The sequence below is a fragment of the Spermophilus citellus genome (genome assembly GCF_964194105.1).
Source record: "Spermophilus citellus genome assembly, chromosome: 11".
NCBI lineage: Eukaryota > Metazoa > Chordata > Mammalia > Rodentia > Sciuridae > Spermophilus > Spermophilus citellus.
The window spans coordinates 23,640,468-23,657,252 of NC_138192.1; the positions used below are offsets into that span (position 1 = coordinate 23,640,468).

The 16,785-nt window shown below is 37.3% G+C and overlaps 1 protein-coding gene across 1 annotated transcript in view; it reads left to right on the forward strand.

The window, feature by feature from the left end:
- Positions 1–12,068: 12,068 nt before the first annotated feature.
- Positions 12,069–16,785, forward strand: part of DPP10 (dipeptidyl peptidase like 10) — a gene marked incomplete at both ends in the record, with an annotated part of 611,721 nt that continues 607,004 nt past the window's right edge. The window contains one exon of the mRNA XM_081260615.1: positions 12,069–12,140. Coding sequence (XP_081116741.1) covers positions 12,069–12,140 — 72 coding nt within the window. The remainder of the gene's footprint in view (positions 12,141–16,785) is intronic.

Below are 16,785 nucleotides of genomic sequence, written 5' to 3' on the forward strand. Positions count from 1 at the left end.
TGCCCTGAGGATCTCCAGCAACACAAGCATCCTTCTCCTTACAACTTCTTTAGTCTGCCTTGGTGTTTGCTAACTCTGGGGAATTATAAAAGCATCAATAAGGTTAGCATTCTTATTTCAGTGCCATAAACACATTTTGGAAAGGTAGAGCAATTTTATAGGTGTACATACATTGGAGAGAGTGCATGACCCCTGCGAGTTGGAAGTTTACCATCACTGTAAAATAACAGTCTTGAAGGAATTGTTCTAAGGGTAATACCTGTCTTTTACTTTATATTTTCTAATAGCTGCCTTTTATTTTGAGTGTTTAGTAAGAGCCAGTAATTCTATTAGGCACTTTTTAAACTTTTATTTTAATTATTTTTTTTTATTGGTTGCTCAAAACATTACAATGATCTTGACATATCATACATTTGATTCAAATGGGGAACAAATTCTTATTTTTCCCACGTCTACAGATTGCAGGCTCACATTGGTTATACAGCCACGTTTATACATACTGCCATACGGACACTAGAAAAAATGCACAAAGTTATTGTAGGGCAAATGCCATTTTAACTACCACTCAAGTCAAAGAATAAAACATTGCTAGTCTCCCAGAAGTCTCTCCATATGCTCTGGCCTTTCTCTCTCCCCCAATAACTATGGTCATTACTTTTATAGTAATCATTTTCTTGCACTTCTTTATGACTTATCATGTTAGTATGAACCCTGAGGCACTATAGCCTAGTCATCAATTTCCAAATTGATAAGTGTTTTAGCTGTAATTTAATTAACATATCATCTACCTTGTCCCTGCAAACTCCTTCTTCTCCTCTCCTTAAAAATGAATCTGGTGCATACTTGGTCTACTCATGGTTGAGTTTACCCTCAGGATGGATTTGATGATTGTATACTTAAGGCACAATATTGTTATCTTCTCTATACTTCCTTTAAATTGACATAAGAGCCTTTGATCAGTTTTAGTAACTTTGTCAATATTGTAGGTAGTTCTGAGTTCCTTTTGCAGGATGCAGGATGTTGATTTTTGCCTCCCCTCAAGTTAGTAATTTTTGCTAGCTTTCATGCTAGTTCACACCAAATGTTCCAGCGTTGTCTCATAGTTATTATCTTAGATATGGATCCAGCTGTTTCTGTAAGAAGCCCTGGTTTCTTTTATCCCTTCAATATGGATATGCAAATGAATGTCATTATTATTAGGATTTCAAATTTTTCAAATAGAAATCCAGGACACCCCATTTAATTGGAATATCAGATAAACTACAAATACTTTTTTCCTTGGTGTGTGTGTGTGTGTGTATAAATTACATATGTATATATGAAACTCAAATTTAGTTGGATACTCTGTATTTTATTTGACAACTAATTTCAACTAGATCAGTCATCATTTCTAGACTATCTTAGTCCAAATTGCACTGAAAAGCAGATAAAAGTAGATGCACAAGAGAGTTATTGAATGAACTGACTGTGAAAAAACAAGAAAAGGCAGGGTTGAATAAGGGAGAGCTCTTGGGTTACGATGCAGGCTCAGTCACTGAGAAGGGCAGAAAGAAGAGAGGTCCATATGAAATGTCTGAAGTTGTAGTTCAGTTCTAAGAAATAACTTGGGAGTCCTCAAGCCAAAGTTGTTCAAGGGGGCAGTCCTACAAATCCTATGAAGGTGACTGCTTTATTGCCCTGTTGCAATACTCTATCATTCAACTAGCACAGACTGTGGGAAGCAGCCCCATTGCTAGTGGTAGTGTATGTTTGGTGTGAGTTGATAATGATATCTCCAATTCAATACATTTTAAGGACAAATTTTGAATGAACCTATTTTATTTGTACCTTCCTTTTTTTCATACTGACAATCTTGGTTCTTAAAACATTGGCAATTAGGGAATTTGAACCTCCCATAGTCAGTCATTTACTTTTTCTAATATTACACATTAAAATAGGCAAAGTATACCTATACCAATATTACCATCACCTACCATTAGTATTGAAAATATGGATTTTTTAATCAATAAATGAGCTAAGGAGCTAAATAGACACTTTTCAGAAGAAGATATACATTTGACCAAAAAATAAAAAAAATGTTCAACATCTATAGTAATTAGGGAAATGCAAACCAAAACTACTCTAAGATTTCATTTTACCCCAGTCAGAATGGCAGTTATCAGAGTACAAACAACACATTCATACATTGCTGGTGGGACTGTAAATTGGTGCAACCCCTCTGGAAAGCAGTATGGAGATTCCTTAAAAAACTTGGAATGTAACCACAATTTGACCTAGCTATCCTACTTGGTCTATACCCAAAGGACTTAAAAGCAGCATACTATAGTGACATAGCCACATCAGTGTTTATAGCAGCTCAATTCACAATAGCTAAACTGTGGAAGGAAACTAGATGCCCTTCAATATCCAAATGGATAAAGAAACTGTGGTATATATACACAGTAGAATATTACTGAGCCTTAAACGAGAATAAAATTATGGCACTTGCAGGTAAATGGGTGGAATTGGAGAATATCATGCTAAGGGAAATAAGCCAATCCCCAAAACCAAAGGTCAAATGTTCTCTCTGATAAGTGGATGCTGATCCATAATCAGGAGGATGGGGGCATTGGAAAAATGAAGGAACATTGATTGGGCAAAAGGGAAAAAAGGGTGGGAAGGGAGCATTAGGCAGAATAGATGGTGGAATGAGATGAGTATGACTGCACATATGGTGCAATTCTACAGGAAAATGAAAAGTTGTGCTACAATTGTATACAATGAATCAATATGCATTCTACTGTCATATATACCTAATTAAAATAAATAAATTAATAATAATAAAAAAGAAAATATAGGTTTTATTTTACATATACCATTCTCATTCTTCTCCATTTGAGGGGGGTTGTCATCTAAATCTACATTGTTAGATCACATAGTTATTATGCACTCATTCCTGTCTAATATTTAACACACTGTAATCTTTATGCTCATTTCTCTCTACTCCTTTGCTGTTCATAGTAACTATTAGTCATGTGTAGTACTGGGCAATTGAATTATGGCTAATCTAGCTGGTCATAAAGCACATGCCAGTGGCTGGGAGGCTGAGGCAGGAGAATTCAAAGCCAGCTTCAACAACAGTAAGCTGCTAAGCAACTCAGTGAGACTTTGTCTCTAAATAAAATACCAAAATGGGTGGGGATGTGGCTCAGTGGTTGAGTGAATTCAACCCTGAGTTTAACCTCCATTACAAAACAACAACAAAAAGAAGAAGAAGGAGGAGGAGGAGGAGGAGGAAGAGGAGGAGGAGGAGGAGAGAAAGAAATATGGTTAAGATAAATTGGTATGTGTTTCAAGTAAGAATATGCACTGGATTTTGTAAAATTACTAAATATTATAAAATATCTCATGTAAAATATTCATATAAATATATTCAAATAATATCTTCAAATATTGGTTAAATAAAATATCCTAATTCTTTAAATTCTTTTTAGATGACTACTAAAACATTCAAAATTATATATATTTATCATTTTTTATATTTTTATTCTAACAGTGATACTTCAGTCATTTAGTTTTCTAAAGCTCTCTTTACTAGATTATTTTAAAAGGGAACATTAGAATAACATTTCTTAAATGATTATATTGATAACCATCCATTTATGACCTTTGCACATGAAGTTTAGTTTTACTGTATACAATTTCGTAGCCTACATTTTCTAAGAATATTTTAAATATGTCACTTCATTATTCCCTCTAAATAAATGCTTGTGTACAAAAGTCTAATGATAAGTTAATATATCTTGGTTTATAAATCAAGAGTTCGTTTAACCTTACATGATCAAATATTTTTTTTTCTCTTCAAGATCATTTATTTTTATTTCTTGTTGAGTGTGGTGTATTAATATCCTCTACTACACTATTTTTTAAATAATTTTTTTTTCATTTTTTGGGATTGCTTTATTGATTTATAGCTTTGGTATTTGTTTTTTCACCTTGCTTTGATCCTTTACTCAGGAACTCTAAAATCCTTTATGTTGGACCTTCTTTGTCTTTTATAATTCCTGTCACATTTTCTTGTAACCCCTTTTTATTTTCCTCCTTTTGGTTTTGGTGATTTAGATTTTTTTCCTTTCTATTTTGATCCCCTTGCATAAATTTTATGTTTATTTTTTCTTATGTTCCTTCTAGATTATTTTTCTTTCTAATCTAATGTTTCTTTTATTTCTAATTCTTTCTTGAGCTATACCTATGTTTCTAATTCTGATAAATGTTGTTCTTTCGTGTATTATATGGTTTTCTAATGCCCTTTATTTAATTTAAGTTTGTATGTTTAAGTTCTGAAAAACTTATGAGCATGCACTTTATGGCAGACATTTTTGCCATTGGTGGGATTTGGCAGACATCAGGTTTGAGGCAGTACATATTTTATACTACGCAGGTTATATGAGCACTGACATCGTAATCATAGTGTGAAAATAGTCATAAAAACATTTAAATGAATAAGTGTGCTTACATTGCACAAAAATTTTATAATAGTAAAAGAATGAATGAGTTCCTCTTGGTGTGGAGGTGGGGAAAGAGCGAAAAGCATCCTTATGCAAGACACCAAGGGAACACTGACTCCCACTGGTGCCCCTTTTGCTCACTGTCAAAAGGCAAAAACCTCTCCTACAACCACTGGATTCTCATAAATCAGGCCACTGTACTTTCTTGTGAATCCTCATTGACTCCTTGGAGCTCTGGAATATTTTAGAATTGTTAGGTATGTCATTTGGCTTGCTGCATCATTCTGTTTCTTCCTACATAGATGTAAAGCATGTGTAGCTTTGGGTATTTAGAGATTTGTAAAGGTATCTTGTTATCTCAAATTGTAAAATTTATGTTTTTGTAGTTGATGTCTCATTCTCTATCTAGCCTAAACCCATGCTGGCATCACTGCAGCCTATCTTCCCAAAATAACACTACATTTTAAAGAAAGTATGCCAAGCCTAATTTTACTGTTTTTGAAGTTCTTATTTTGAGTGTCAGACTTAAACTGTATAGGAATGCTTGCCTCTCTTCCCCTCCTCTCTTCCCCTTAAGTGAAAGGTTCAATGTTTGCTTTCTTTCTATAAGATTATTTTTTTCTGTATTGTATATTCTACCAAACATACGAAAATTCTTCTTACCCTCTTTTTTGGGGGGCGTTTTTGGCATGTGTTCCAAAAATGAATAAATCAGATAAACAAGCATACTTAAAATGTGTGTAAAGGATGCAAAAGAACAGTGTTTTTTCTAATCATTAATTTTATGAATCTAATTATATTTGTTAGATTCTGTTCACCTCTTCCACTAATACTAATTGTTAAGTATAATAAATGATAAAATGTATGAGAAAAGTAGACTGAAAAATTAATCAAGATTTTTGAAGTATAAGTCACCTATTGGGAAATGAGGAAGTAAAAATTTGGAATGTGCATTCTAAAATTATACAAATACATAGTATATAACCTACGGCAGGAACAATGTTTGGTACCTAACCCACAGGATTTATAGTATTTTATGATATTACAATGATGTCAATAAAAAATATGAGACTTAAGACACACTAACATCCCTAACATCTTCAGAATGAGTTCTCTTGGCATTTCCTGCTCTCATTCTTTCCTCTGTTTCTACCTTGTCTCTTTCTTCTTTATCTAATTTGAATAAAGACACATGACATTCGTAAATATTCAGATTTGCAAGATAGAATTGAATGACTTAAAACATTTCCCTATTCTCCCATATACATAGAGATAGGTAGATGGACCGATATAAAAGGAGTCTGTGTCACTAGCCTGTAACCCATATAGACTCACAGGTAAATGGAACCAAACAGTAATCAGTAGTAATGAGAGATGTATCTTAATGTACCTGCTTCCAGTGCAGGTTGTGTCTCATGATGTCCTGAAATTTCCATTTGTAAAATCTAAATAGATGACTCTGTGTGGTAAAAGGATCAATCAGAGGGGCTGGGGATGTGGCTCAAGCAGTAGCGTGCTCGCTTGGCATGCCCGGGGTGCTGGGTTGGATCCTCAGCACCACATAAAAATAAAATAAAGATGTTGTGTCCACCGAAAACTAAAACATAAATATTAAAAAATTCTCTCTCTCTCTCTCTTTAAAAAAAAAAAAAAAGATCAATCAGAGAACCCAAGGACTTGGACTCAAGTTTCCTTTGGAGACTGTAGAATGTTTCCCAGTTGCAGAAAGTCTGTTGGTGGGGAGAAGTGCTAGGGACCTTTTAATGTTAGTGAGTTCTCTAGGGCCCTTGCATTCCATTCTGAGATGGTCTCTTGTTTCTAAGAGGAAACTTCATGGGGCATTCTGAATTTGGTACTAATTCTTTAAAAATAAATCTGAGCCTGGTGAAAGTGTTACAAAAGATGGAAATCCTTCTTCCCCTCTTGGTGAAGATTTCACGATAGAATTTTCTCTATCAATGCATAAATAATTTTCTTAAATGGGAAATGTGCTTTGCACTGTTCTGGGAATCACATAAGGAAAGAAGGCAAGTAACCCATAAACTCTGAATGTTTGAGAATGCTCAGCTTTATGCACTTTCCAAGGGCAAAGGGAAGAAGATGATTTTGAATCCTTAGAAAAACTAGACTTGTTTATGGAAACGAGAAATACCAGGTTCAGAGAATTTTATTCATCAAAGACAGACTCATTATCTGAAAACACCAAATGTTATGCCAATGTTTCTAACTACTTTTTCATATCTAACAAACCTTCTGTCATTTGGAGACAGACGCTGACTCAGAAAACTTTATTTTATGTCTAAGGACATGAAGATCAGAAAAAAAAAATTGCATGAACAGTAAGGGATAAAGAGGTCTTTTTTCCCCCTTACACCAACAAAACTAATTTATTAAATGATTACTGTTTTATAAAGTAAAACAAATAATTGCAAGTTCTGTGTTGAACATCTAGTGAGTAAAAAAAAAATATTAGCCAGGAAATTTCTCACATTCTCAAGTCATTTTGTTGTTATTGATTCAGCTGTACAAAGAGAGAAAAAATCATATGTGGAAAAAAACCATCTGTGTTGTTTTATTGTCTCAGTGCCCTCATATATGTCATAGAAGGCTGTGAGGTGAAAGGAGCACATGAGGTGTGTAAATATAGCATCCAAGGAAACTCTACAACACTGGAACCCGTATGAACTAGCAGTTTGTCAACATCCTCAGTCTCCAGTGAGCAGCAAGAATGGCTCTCAGGATATTGCAACTCTGTCTGCTTCCACCAGAGATCATAATTGGGCTATGAATTTTTATAACAGAAAAGTCTTCCTGACGTAGACAGAGACTGACAAAAAGTTTAGTTAATGCCAAAAAAATCTCAGGACAGTGTGAACAGCGTGCATAGGTATCACTGAAACATATAGTGCCTTCTTTCTGGTTTCTTTTTCACTTTTAAAACAAACATCTGATAGAGTTTACTGACTATAAAGATTTGGATAGGTAGCTTGTATTGCTCACTGTACTGGTTTTCTGCCCAAGGACAGGATGTGTACTTTGGGGAATTTGAGAAGCCGATTGAGGTGAGAAGAGCTGATTTATAAATCAAAACCAAATGATAGCAGAAGGTGTGAACTAGAGCTGTTTCTTCATCTGCAAAGAGCTAATTGGGCAGATTTCAGGCCAGGTCTCTGAAGGCGCAGCTTGTGAACCCTGTCTTCCTGATGCTGCGCTCATTATAGATTCCCAATGTAGGACTGGTTAATGACAGGGAAATCCCTACCAAGGTGGCCCTTACATGACACTGCAGATTTACCTCAAAAAACAAAACAAAACAAAACAAAACAAACAACAACAACAACAACAACAACAAAAAAAAAAAAAAAAAAAGAAGAGAAGGAAAAAGTGAGTGAGAGATTCCAGGCCACTGGCCTCATATAGAGTCCCCTTTGTCTTATCACCTAATTTATCTAAAATTGAAGTACTTTGTCTGTAAAGGCTACCTTGCTTCACAAAATTTCAAGGGGCTTTTATTTTCTCTGACATATCAGAGTTTAACCTGACCTTATTTGTTACATGGTTGTTGTTAGAGAGTAAATTTTGTTTTTTTGTTGCTATGTCTACAATTTAATACAGAAGATTGAATACAGCACCTATGACCTATATCTGTCTGGAACAACTTTAGGTTTGCCATGGATGCTGAAATATTTTAATGGTAATCTTGAATTGGTTCAGTCTTTACCTAAATTTCATAATCTATCCTCAATTATTCACCTTAATATTTCTAGGTAAAACAAGACGTATTGCATTCACATCTTACTTTTAAGGCATCAGATATCAAGGAAAGAAAGACACTGTAGATGTCCACAATACTGAATGTGAGAGGTTTTCACGACTTCACAAACACAAAGAAATACATTGAGGAAGCAGCACTGAAAGTTATGTCTACATTGGAACAGGAAACTGGAATGTGTGGTAATTCAGTTTTCAAAAGGAAGTGGTGGAGCTGAATCCTTACAAGACAGTTTGAATAAAATGGTCATATGTTTCAAGACCTTTCTAACCCTAAATAGAGAGAATTTCACTAGGCAATCTAAAACCTTTTTTTTTTTCAGTTGTAAAAATCTGATTCCATTCCATGAGAACTATAGTAAAACTGCCTTTTCCATTATCTTATGAAATATAAGGTTGCCAATGAGTTAGCTCCTCAAATATACTCTAAATCTATAAACTTCTATAAAACTGTCTTTAAATAGAATTTTTCATTTTTAGAAATACCTTGTAAATTAATTTTTAATTTTAGTTTTCTGAATCTTAAAAATATTTACAAGATAAAAATATTACTATGAACTTGTGTATAATGAGAGAGCATGGGGGAAATTTGGTGGATGTTAAGGATCCTTTGTGAGATAATTAACTCATCTATTGATTTTTTGTATTTTTCTAAGCACTTAAATTGACTTTCTCAGTAAGTTTTAAGCACATACAAATAATTTATCATTCAGAGGATAGTCTTTTGGCTTATAAAATCAATATACAATCATAGAAATTTAGAGATAGAAGGGATATTAATGGTCATGTAGTCTAAACATTTTAATTTTAACAGGTAAGAAAGTGGAGACAAGAGATAAATGACTTTGCTGTGGCCCTTAGTTCCATGCCCAAAGGAGGAACAGTATCCATCTTCTAATACCTAGTCTTGTATAAGTGTTTCTTGTATTCTCTGAATAAGGGCTGAATACATGTGAGTAGTTTTAAAATCTTGCAGACATTTAATTGCAAAGTGGTTTTTGTTTTCTCTTTAATAATACCATATTCAACAACCATATAAAACACAACTACAAACATTTTCACTTGAAGTGTAAGTATTCCTATATTTTTCTTGCAAATTTTGGAATTTTTTTCCTAAATAAGAAATTAAGTTGGAAAGAAAGTTGAAAAATCTAACATTGTAATTTAAGTGTATAAAAAAAAACCCAGAATATTTAAATTGGAAAAAATCAGTTTATTATCTGATTACATTTTAATTAGTGCCCTTAACCTAAGTCTCAAGAGCCAAAAATTAGTGTTCTTAGCTTGTAACACATAACAACTCACTCAAAAGATGAAGAATCAGAAAAGCCTTCTTTAAAAAACATTCTCTCTTTGTCTCTCTTTCACTCTCTCTCTCTCTCTCTCACACACACACACACATACACACACACACACACACACACACACACACTGCAAGTAATACATCTAACAACTTATGTCTTGATTTGTAACCAAATAAATTTTATACTGAATACTGAAAATGGGTGAAAGTTCAATCACTGAATTGAATCAAATAAGTAATCTTAAATAGAATGAGGATAATTCCCTCTAGTATGTACTTGTCCTGTGTGACTGAAATCACCATCATAAACTAATGCCTTTAAGTCAAACAGATTGTCCAAAATTAAAAATAATGACTATGCCAAAATGACCAATGAAGAACAAAATGTAAAGATGGAAACATTTTTCTAATAACACATTTCCTTTCCCCCCTCCCTGTCCCTCAAATTTCTTGTGAAATCTTTATAGTCAGGTTTACTGGATAAACTGCCAAATAGCTATTTTACCAGTGCCTTGTTATTCTTTTCTTTTCTTTTTTTAAAATTTTGCTTGATATCTTTACAACTAGCAAAGTTATTTCTATCTAATAGTCACAATATGACCTGGAGTACATATTTTTGAAAAGTAAGTTCTCCCCTTTATGGAGATTAGATTTTCCTACTGGTGATCACTGATGTATTTATTTTTTTTAAAGTGTATTTTGATGGAGTTATTGATACAGTTAATGTTTACCACAAGCATGATAATTCGTGTTTTACGAATCGACAAGGCTGTAGCACCACCTTTGCCATTCTACAATAGCCCTGTCAGCTGTCAGGTTAGTTCTTACACTGAATAACTTAGACAAGAAGAGAATCAATCCTTAGATAAGGATACCTAACTCCAGGCTATCCTGCACCACTCTCCATATTCTCAGTTCTTTGCTCTGGGACTGCATCACAACACTTGTGTTGAATTCAACAACATCTGGACTCCTTCCTGACTTTTCTCCACTGAGCAATCTCCAGAAAGAATCAATCCTTAGATAAGGATACCTAACTCCAGGCTATCCTGCACCACTCTCCATATTCTCAGTTCTTTGCTCTTGGACTGCATCACAACACTTGTGTTGAATTCAACAACATCTGGACTCCTTCCTGACTTTTCTCCACTGAGCAATCTCCAGAAGCCTGTAGCTGAGGGGCTGCTTATGGTCCATCTGCCTACTGCATATCCTTCCTAGTACCCAAGGGAAAGCCTTGGAGGAACCATTTCCTACTGGGTCAGGATGACATTAGTGAACTTTGTCTATTGTACTCACAGATATTTCACTTCCAAAGAGCTATGCTGACTCTTTGATTTATATTCTTGCTCCAGGCTCCCAGACGCTATGCTATGAAGTTAGTTCCCTTCAGTCAGGGGTTTTGGTGGGGTTGGCTTCTTACTCTCTTTCCCTGGTCTCTTTCCTCAACCTTTAAAGTATGTTTGGCACATGGTAGATGTCCAATAAACATACTCTGGGAGAAGGTTATGTTGATCTGAAGAACTTAAAATCTAAAGGGTTTTCTACATGTTTCCAGGATTTTTTTTTTCTTCTTCTAAATATCAGGTTATCATTAAGGACATTTTTAGCCAATCTTTAGGAATTTCACTGACATTAACTAGGAAGCTAGCCATCTGGGAAATCCAGGAGAGAGGCTAAAGAATGTCCACTGCCCCAAATCAGGAGGGGCGGGAGCTCAGGTCTTTATCTGGGACCACCTTCCTAGATCCTGACAGGTGTTGCACGCTACCAGTGGGGCTCCAAGCCCCTGTCTCCAGTTGCCCCCTGCCTTCTAGGAGCACCAGAGCATGCCCAGTGGCAGCTCTGGAGCCACCAAGGGCTTTGCACGGGCTCACTCCGCTTTTCCGGGTTTTAGTAGGAACCCGCGGGGTGGGGGGGCGGAGGGGCTAGGGGAGCCCGCAGAGCCCGGCAGCCTAGGCTGCACGAGTGGGGAGCTCGCGCGCCGCACAGGGCTTTCTCCCGCGTTGCGGTTGCTCGGAAGATGCTGGAGCGCAGCGCTGGGCTGCTCCACCTGGCGCGCTGAGCCAGGCGCTGGGGGCCCCCCGAGGGCGGGCTGCTTTGAGGGAGGGGGAAGCGGACTGCGGTAGAATGCAAGACGGGCTCCTACGGCGCTGCGAGACATCGCTCCAGCGCGGTCAGGTTCTGGAAGCCAGCCGCTCGCCGCTCCACTAACTTGCCACTTGGTAGTGTCGGGTCTCTACGTTTTCCGGTGGTGGGGGGGCGGGGGGAGTGGGGAGTTAGAGGGTCTGCGGTAGCCGAAAGAGGGATCCTGCAAGGGGAAGCCTGCCTGCTGCCGCTCTTCTCCCCCTCCCCATCACTCCCCTCCCCCCAACCCCATCGCCGCCGCTTTCCCTTCCGCCAATTCGGAGAGCGACGGGCGCCTGTGACATGCGATCGCTGCCAAGTGACGGTCCCTGAGTCTGAAGCGCCCGCAAGGAAGTGAGCTCCAAAGCGGGCCGCCGGCGATGACAGCCATGAAGCAGGAGCAGCAGCCCACCCCGGGGGCGAGAACAAGCCAGGCGCAGCCGGTGGACCAGGTGAGAGTTGGCAGCTGGGACCAGGCCCTCCCAGGAGGGGTGGCTTCAGTCTGCGCTCCCCCCTCCTCTCCTCCACGGCTTGGCTCCCACGCCTCCCTCTCCCCACCCTCCCCCCGCCCCAGTTCCAGGCTCTCCTCTGCTCATCCATGGACTCAGCAGGAAGTTAGCGCTTCTGAGTGCGCTTTGGGGCCCGGCGAGAGGATGCGCAAGGTGGAGAGCCGCGGGGAAGGGGGAAGAGAGGTAAAGGCTGGGGGTGCCCTGGGGATCCTCTGCGGGCGGTCCACCATGGGAGGGAGAGGTGGACCCGTCCATTGGAATCAGGATTCTTGGCTTCTATTAACACAAGCTGAATGAATCTGCCGCGCTCCGGGAGAAGACCACTTGCAGGGTTCGAGCCCGGTCTTGCTGTAGCCCAAACGCGCACTGGTCAAAGCGACCCAAGTAGCAAATGACCTTTAGGCCGACAGAGTTTTTTTTTCTTTCCTTTGTATATTCTTTTGAAAAGACAGCAACTGGGGTCGTGGGGGAGACTGGATGGGAGAAGAGGGTGTACCCAGCATCTGTAGTCTGCTGAGTAGAACCGGGCTTGAGGACCAGAAAGGCATTTATCATTAATGGGAGCCGGGAAGGCACTGACTAGTGATTTCTTGGGTCCAGACGTGTTGTGTCTGCAGAGATGAGGTGCCTTGTGTTGGCTGAGGGTTATTTCTGTCCCTTTTCCGTCCCTCCACACCCACCACCCCTTTTTGTTTCGATTTTAGGGATCTGAACCATAAGAGTATGGTGGATCCCCATCTCGTCTCTTTTCCTGAATTGGGGGTGATTCAGGAGTTCAGTGACGCTTTTTCCCAAAGTTGGAAGGTCGGGAGCGCTGAGATGCTTTGGCTAGGAGAGGGGAGGCTATGATGAGCCCACTGAAGGTGCGGTCACGTTAACATCAATTAGAATTGGACAGAGAAAGCCGCGCTTAGGTCAGCGCAGAACTGAGGAGCTGGAGGACCCAGGCAGGCATTGGAGTACCGGAGACAGGGCTCTTTGCCCGGAGCGCACTGTCAAGGGCTGCTGGAGGCGTTCCCGGCAGAGACACTCCCAGTTCATCACCAGAAGTGGGGTGCCAGGGGGTGCAAACAGCTAGACTTCAGCAGCAGCTGGGTTCTTCGTGTATTCTAAGCACTGAAGAGCATATTAAGGGAGCTGTCCAAATCGCCCAGGAGTGGCGGCAAGGCAGAGGAAGCACTGCCAGGAATGCTGTTATTAATATTCCAGTCTTGGTCATCTCTCCTGGCTTGTGGTCTCTTTTCTCCCCTTTCCTCCCCTTCTCATTTCCCTCACATATGTTTCACACAGGTGGTGGAGATTATTCAATGCCTTAAAGATCCCTCTCGGTTTATGTGGTTGAATGTTTCAGTTTTTACAAAGTGTTTATGTTCTTGAACAGTTCTCTTTGCTCCATATCCTTAGATAAGTGTGAAAATATTAAAACATTGTATCATAATGTTTCTTCCTTTTACAGCCCCCCCCCCATCCTGGCACACATTACAATATAAAAACTGGTTAGCTGATGCATAAAAATAATTTCAGTAGAGGAGCATGGGTCCTCTTTCAGGCTGACAGCCTTAAATTTCATTAACAAGCCACTGAGCCTCTCTACTGTTCTTGGAATGATGCTACCAATAAGAACGATTAGTCAGGTGAGAGTCCCCACATGAAATCTTTGCTCACTAACCTGTGACACCAGCTGGTTACTTGAGGTGCTGCAAACAGTTCAGTGATGGAGGTGGGGAGGAAGAGGCAAAGCAGAGCACACAGAAGCTGTGAATGTATATGTAAATAGTGGACACGTTGTGTATGCACAGGAAATCCTTTTGTCACTACTAATCTGTTACTTAAAATTCACAGGATGAGATAGGTTCAAGCTTGAATCCATTTTCCTTGTTAGTATGCACATTTTTATGGCCACTTCAAATATTCAGGGAGTGGCCATCTGCATAAATCCTGTTTTAATTGAGCATTTTAAAATGATTTTTTTCTGAGTGTCTACATGATTTCAATATGTCAGTGGTATGCATTTTAAATTTGTTAAAATTCAAGAGATAGATTTTGCCAAGGAAAGAAAGTCCGACAGAAATATACATAGCAGTATCCCTGAGAGACTTTTTTTCAAAATTCCTAGGAAATTGTTATGTCTAGGATATTCTTTTGTCCAAAGATTGACATGTGAAATGATCATCATATAATGTAGATGTTTGCTGTGAATATTTAAACCACTTTTTGTTAGGCTCACTAAGATTTTATGAACAGAATTAGTCATTATGGTTTAATTCTGCAATTGCCACACAACTTTCATGCATTATTAGATACAATCCCTCTCCAAAAATATGATTAATTTTGCTAGCTTCTATGATAATTAAAAAGAATATTCACAAAGTTAATTTAAGATGTACCTTTATGAAATTATACCTAGTGGTTAAACAGGGGGCATGCTTCAGCTAATCATTCACTATGTATTGATTTGGAATGATTTAAACTTTTGAATGTTGCCAAAAAAGTCTTTCAGTTTCCATGATAGAGATTTTTATAAACCTCAAAAAATACCTTGCCTGGAGGCCATCAAATACCATTTAGCACAATGGAAATCCATAGTATTTTTTTAAGCAAAAATGATTATGAGTCATATAATTTGTTTACTGTTATACTTCTACAGGAGGCTTGGCCTCCTGTTTCATCTTATCTGTTCCCTCTATCACAGGGTACCATGATCAGAGACTCCCGTACCCAGAAATCTGCCTGGGTTTTTAAATATTCTCTTAATGCTCTGAACTACTAAATATTCTCTTAACATTCTGAACTATTAGAAAGAATTTGATCATGTTAGTAATCTTTCTCTTAGAGTTTCGTTGATTAAACAAATGGTTACAACAGTTATTTTCATGGTTTTTATAATATTGTACTTTTATTAAATATCTAAAAATAAATGCTTTGACATAGGCAGATGCAGTCATTTCCACTTAACACAATCAATACCTCACTTTACACTGAGGAATCCAAAAATATTAAATGACTAGTTGTAATTTATTATTTGAAAACAATCACTTCCTGAACGTTTGTCATGTGTAGACTACTGTTCTTGGGGTTGGATAAGAAAACATTTATTGAATGCAACTTTCTTTTTAAGTCTCAGATCAACTTTTTGAGACACAGCCTGTTGCTATTTCCATTATAAAAATAAGAATAGAGAATATTATAGAAATCAAGCAGTTTGACCAAACTTATCTTCAGAAGTGATGGAGGTCATGGAAGTAGACTTAAGAGCTCCCTTAAGTCTCATCTCGTATTTTCTACACAATCACCGACTAACATATTCCTATTATAGGAAGAGAGACTATTTGCACAATCTGAAAATTGTACATCAGTGTGTGTGTGTGCCTATTACCTTCAATGGAAAACGGATAAAGAATTTGTTTAAATCTTCAACTGTAAGTGTAAATGATAGCTTTTGAAAATCTAGTCAAGTACTTTATTAATTTTACAGTTAATATCTCCTCTATTGATCTAAACAATAAAAAATGAATTATATCGATTCTCATAAGCATCTAGGAAGTTTTTAGAAAAGTTTTTTAGTCTTTGTGTCACTTGCCTCTGGAGATGATGAGATTCTCAAGGTTTGTTAATAGAATACATTTTTTTTTTAGTCAGGAGAGCAACTTTAGAATTTGCTCATATTTCCACCAGGTGGCAGCCTTCTGCTGAATCCAATGGGGGAAAATATTGCCTAAAATACTTGGCTTGTCATCTCAGCTCCAAAAACAAAACAAAAACAAAACAATACACCCCATACACAGAAATAAAAAACAAAAACAAACAAAAAGGAAGGAGCCCTATTTTCTAAAATATTTAAATATTTTTTAAAGAAATGGTTTGCCTCCAAAGGTAGCATTGGTTATGCTCTTTCTTTCTTTCTTTCTTTCTTTCTTTCTTTCTTTCTTTCTTTCTTTCTTTCTTTCTTTTTAATCATTTTGGCAGAAAACCAATCTCTTACAATTCAGCATGTGGCAGACTCTTCATGAATTAACCTATGGTCAGAACTGTGATAACATAAAATGGGTAAAACGCCTTCTGGAAAATATCCCTTGTACTTTTGACTCTTAAATATTATGAATCAAAATGTTTCAATGTAGAAATTGGTATTCAGTGTTTTTACTTTAGCTTTGGTCAACCCGACCAGATTCAAATTTTCAAATGTATGCTTGAAAAAACAATTGCAGAAAGTTTATTCTTCTGTGTTCACTTGCTAATATGTAAACATGTCATAATTTAGTCAAATAAGCTATTATTTTTCACATGGATCCTTGAGAATAAGTTTTATAAATCATCTGAAAAAGCTATTTGATAGAAGATTTATAACTTTTCTTCTAATCTTTCAATATTTAAAATATAAGTATCTAATGGGGATGCAGATTTATATATTTTGTTAGAAATATAATTTCAGTTGAATAATATCTTATTTTATACTTTTTAGATAACATGATATTAACTATGTAATATAGTATATAGTATATAATATAAATATTTTTATGAAAAAATTCTATCTACTGAGTTAAGAACATACCACAAAATATTGCTTGTTGGGAAATATCTAATATGT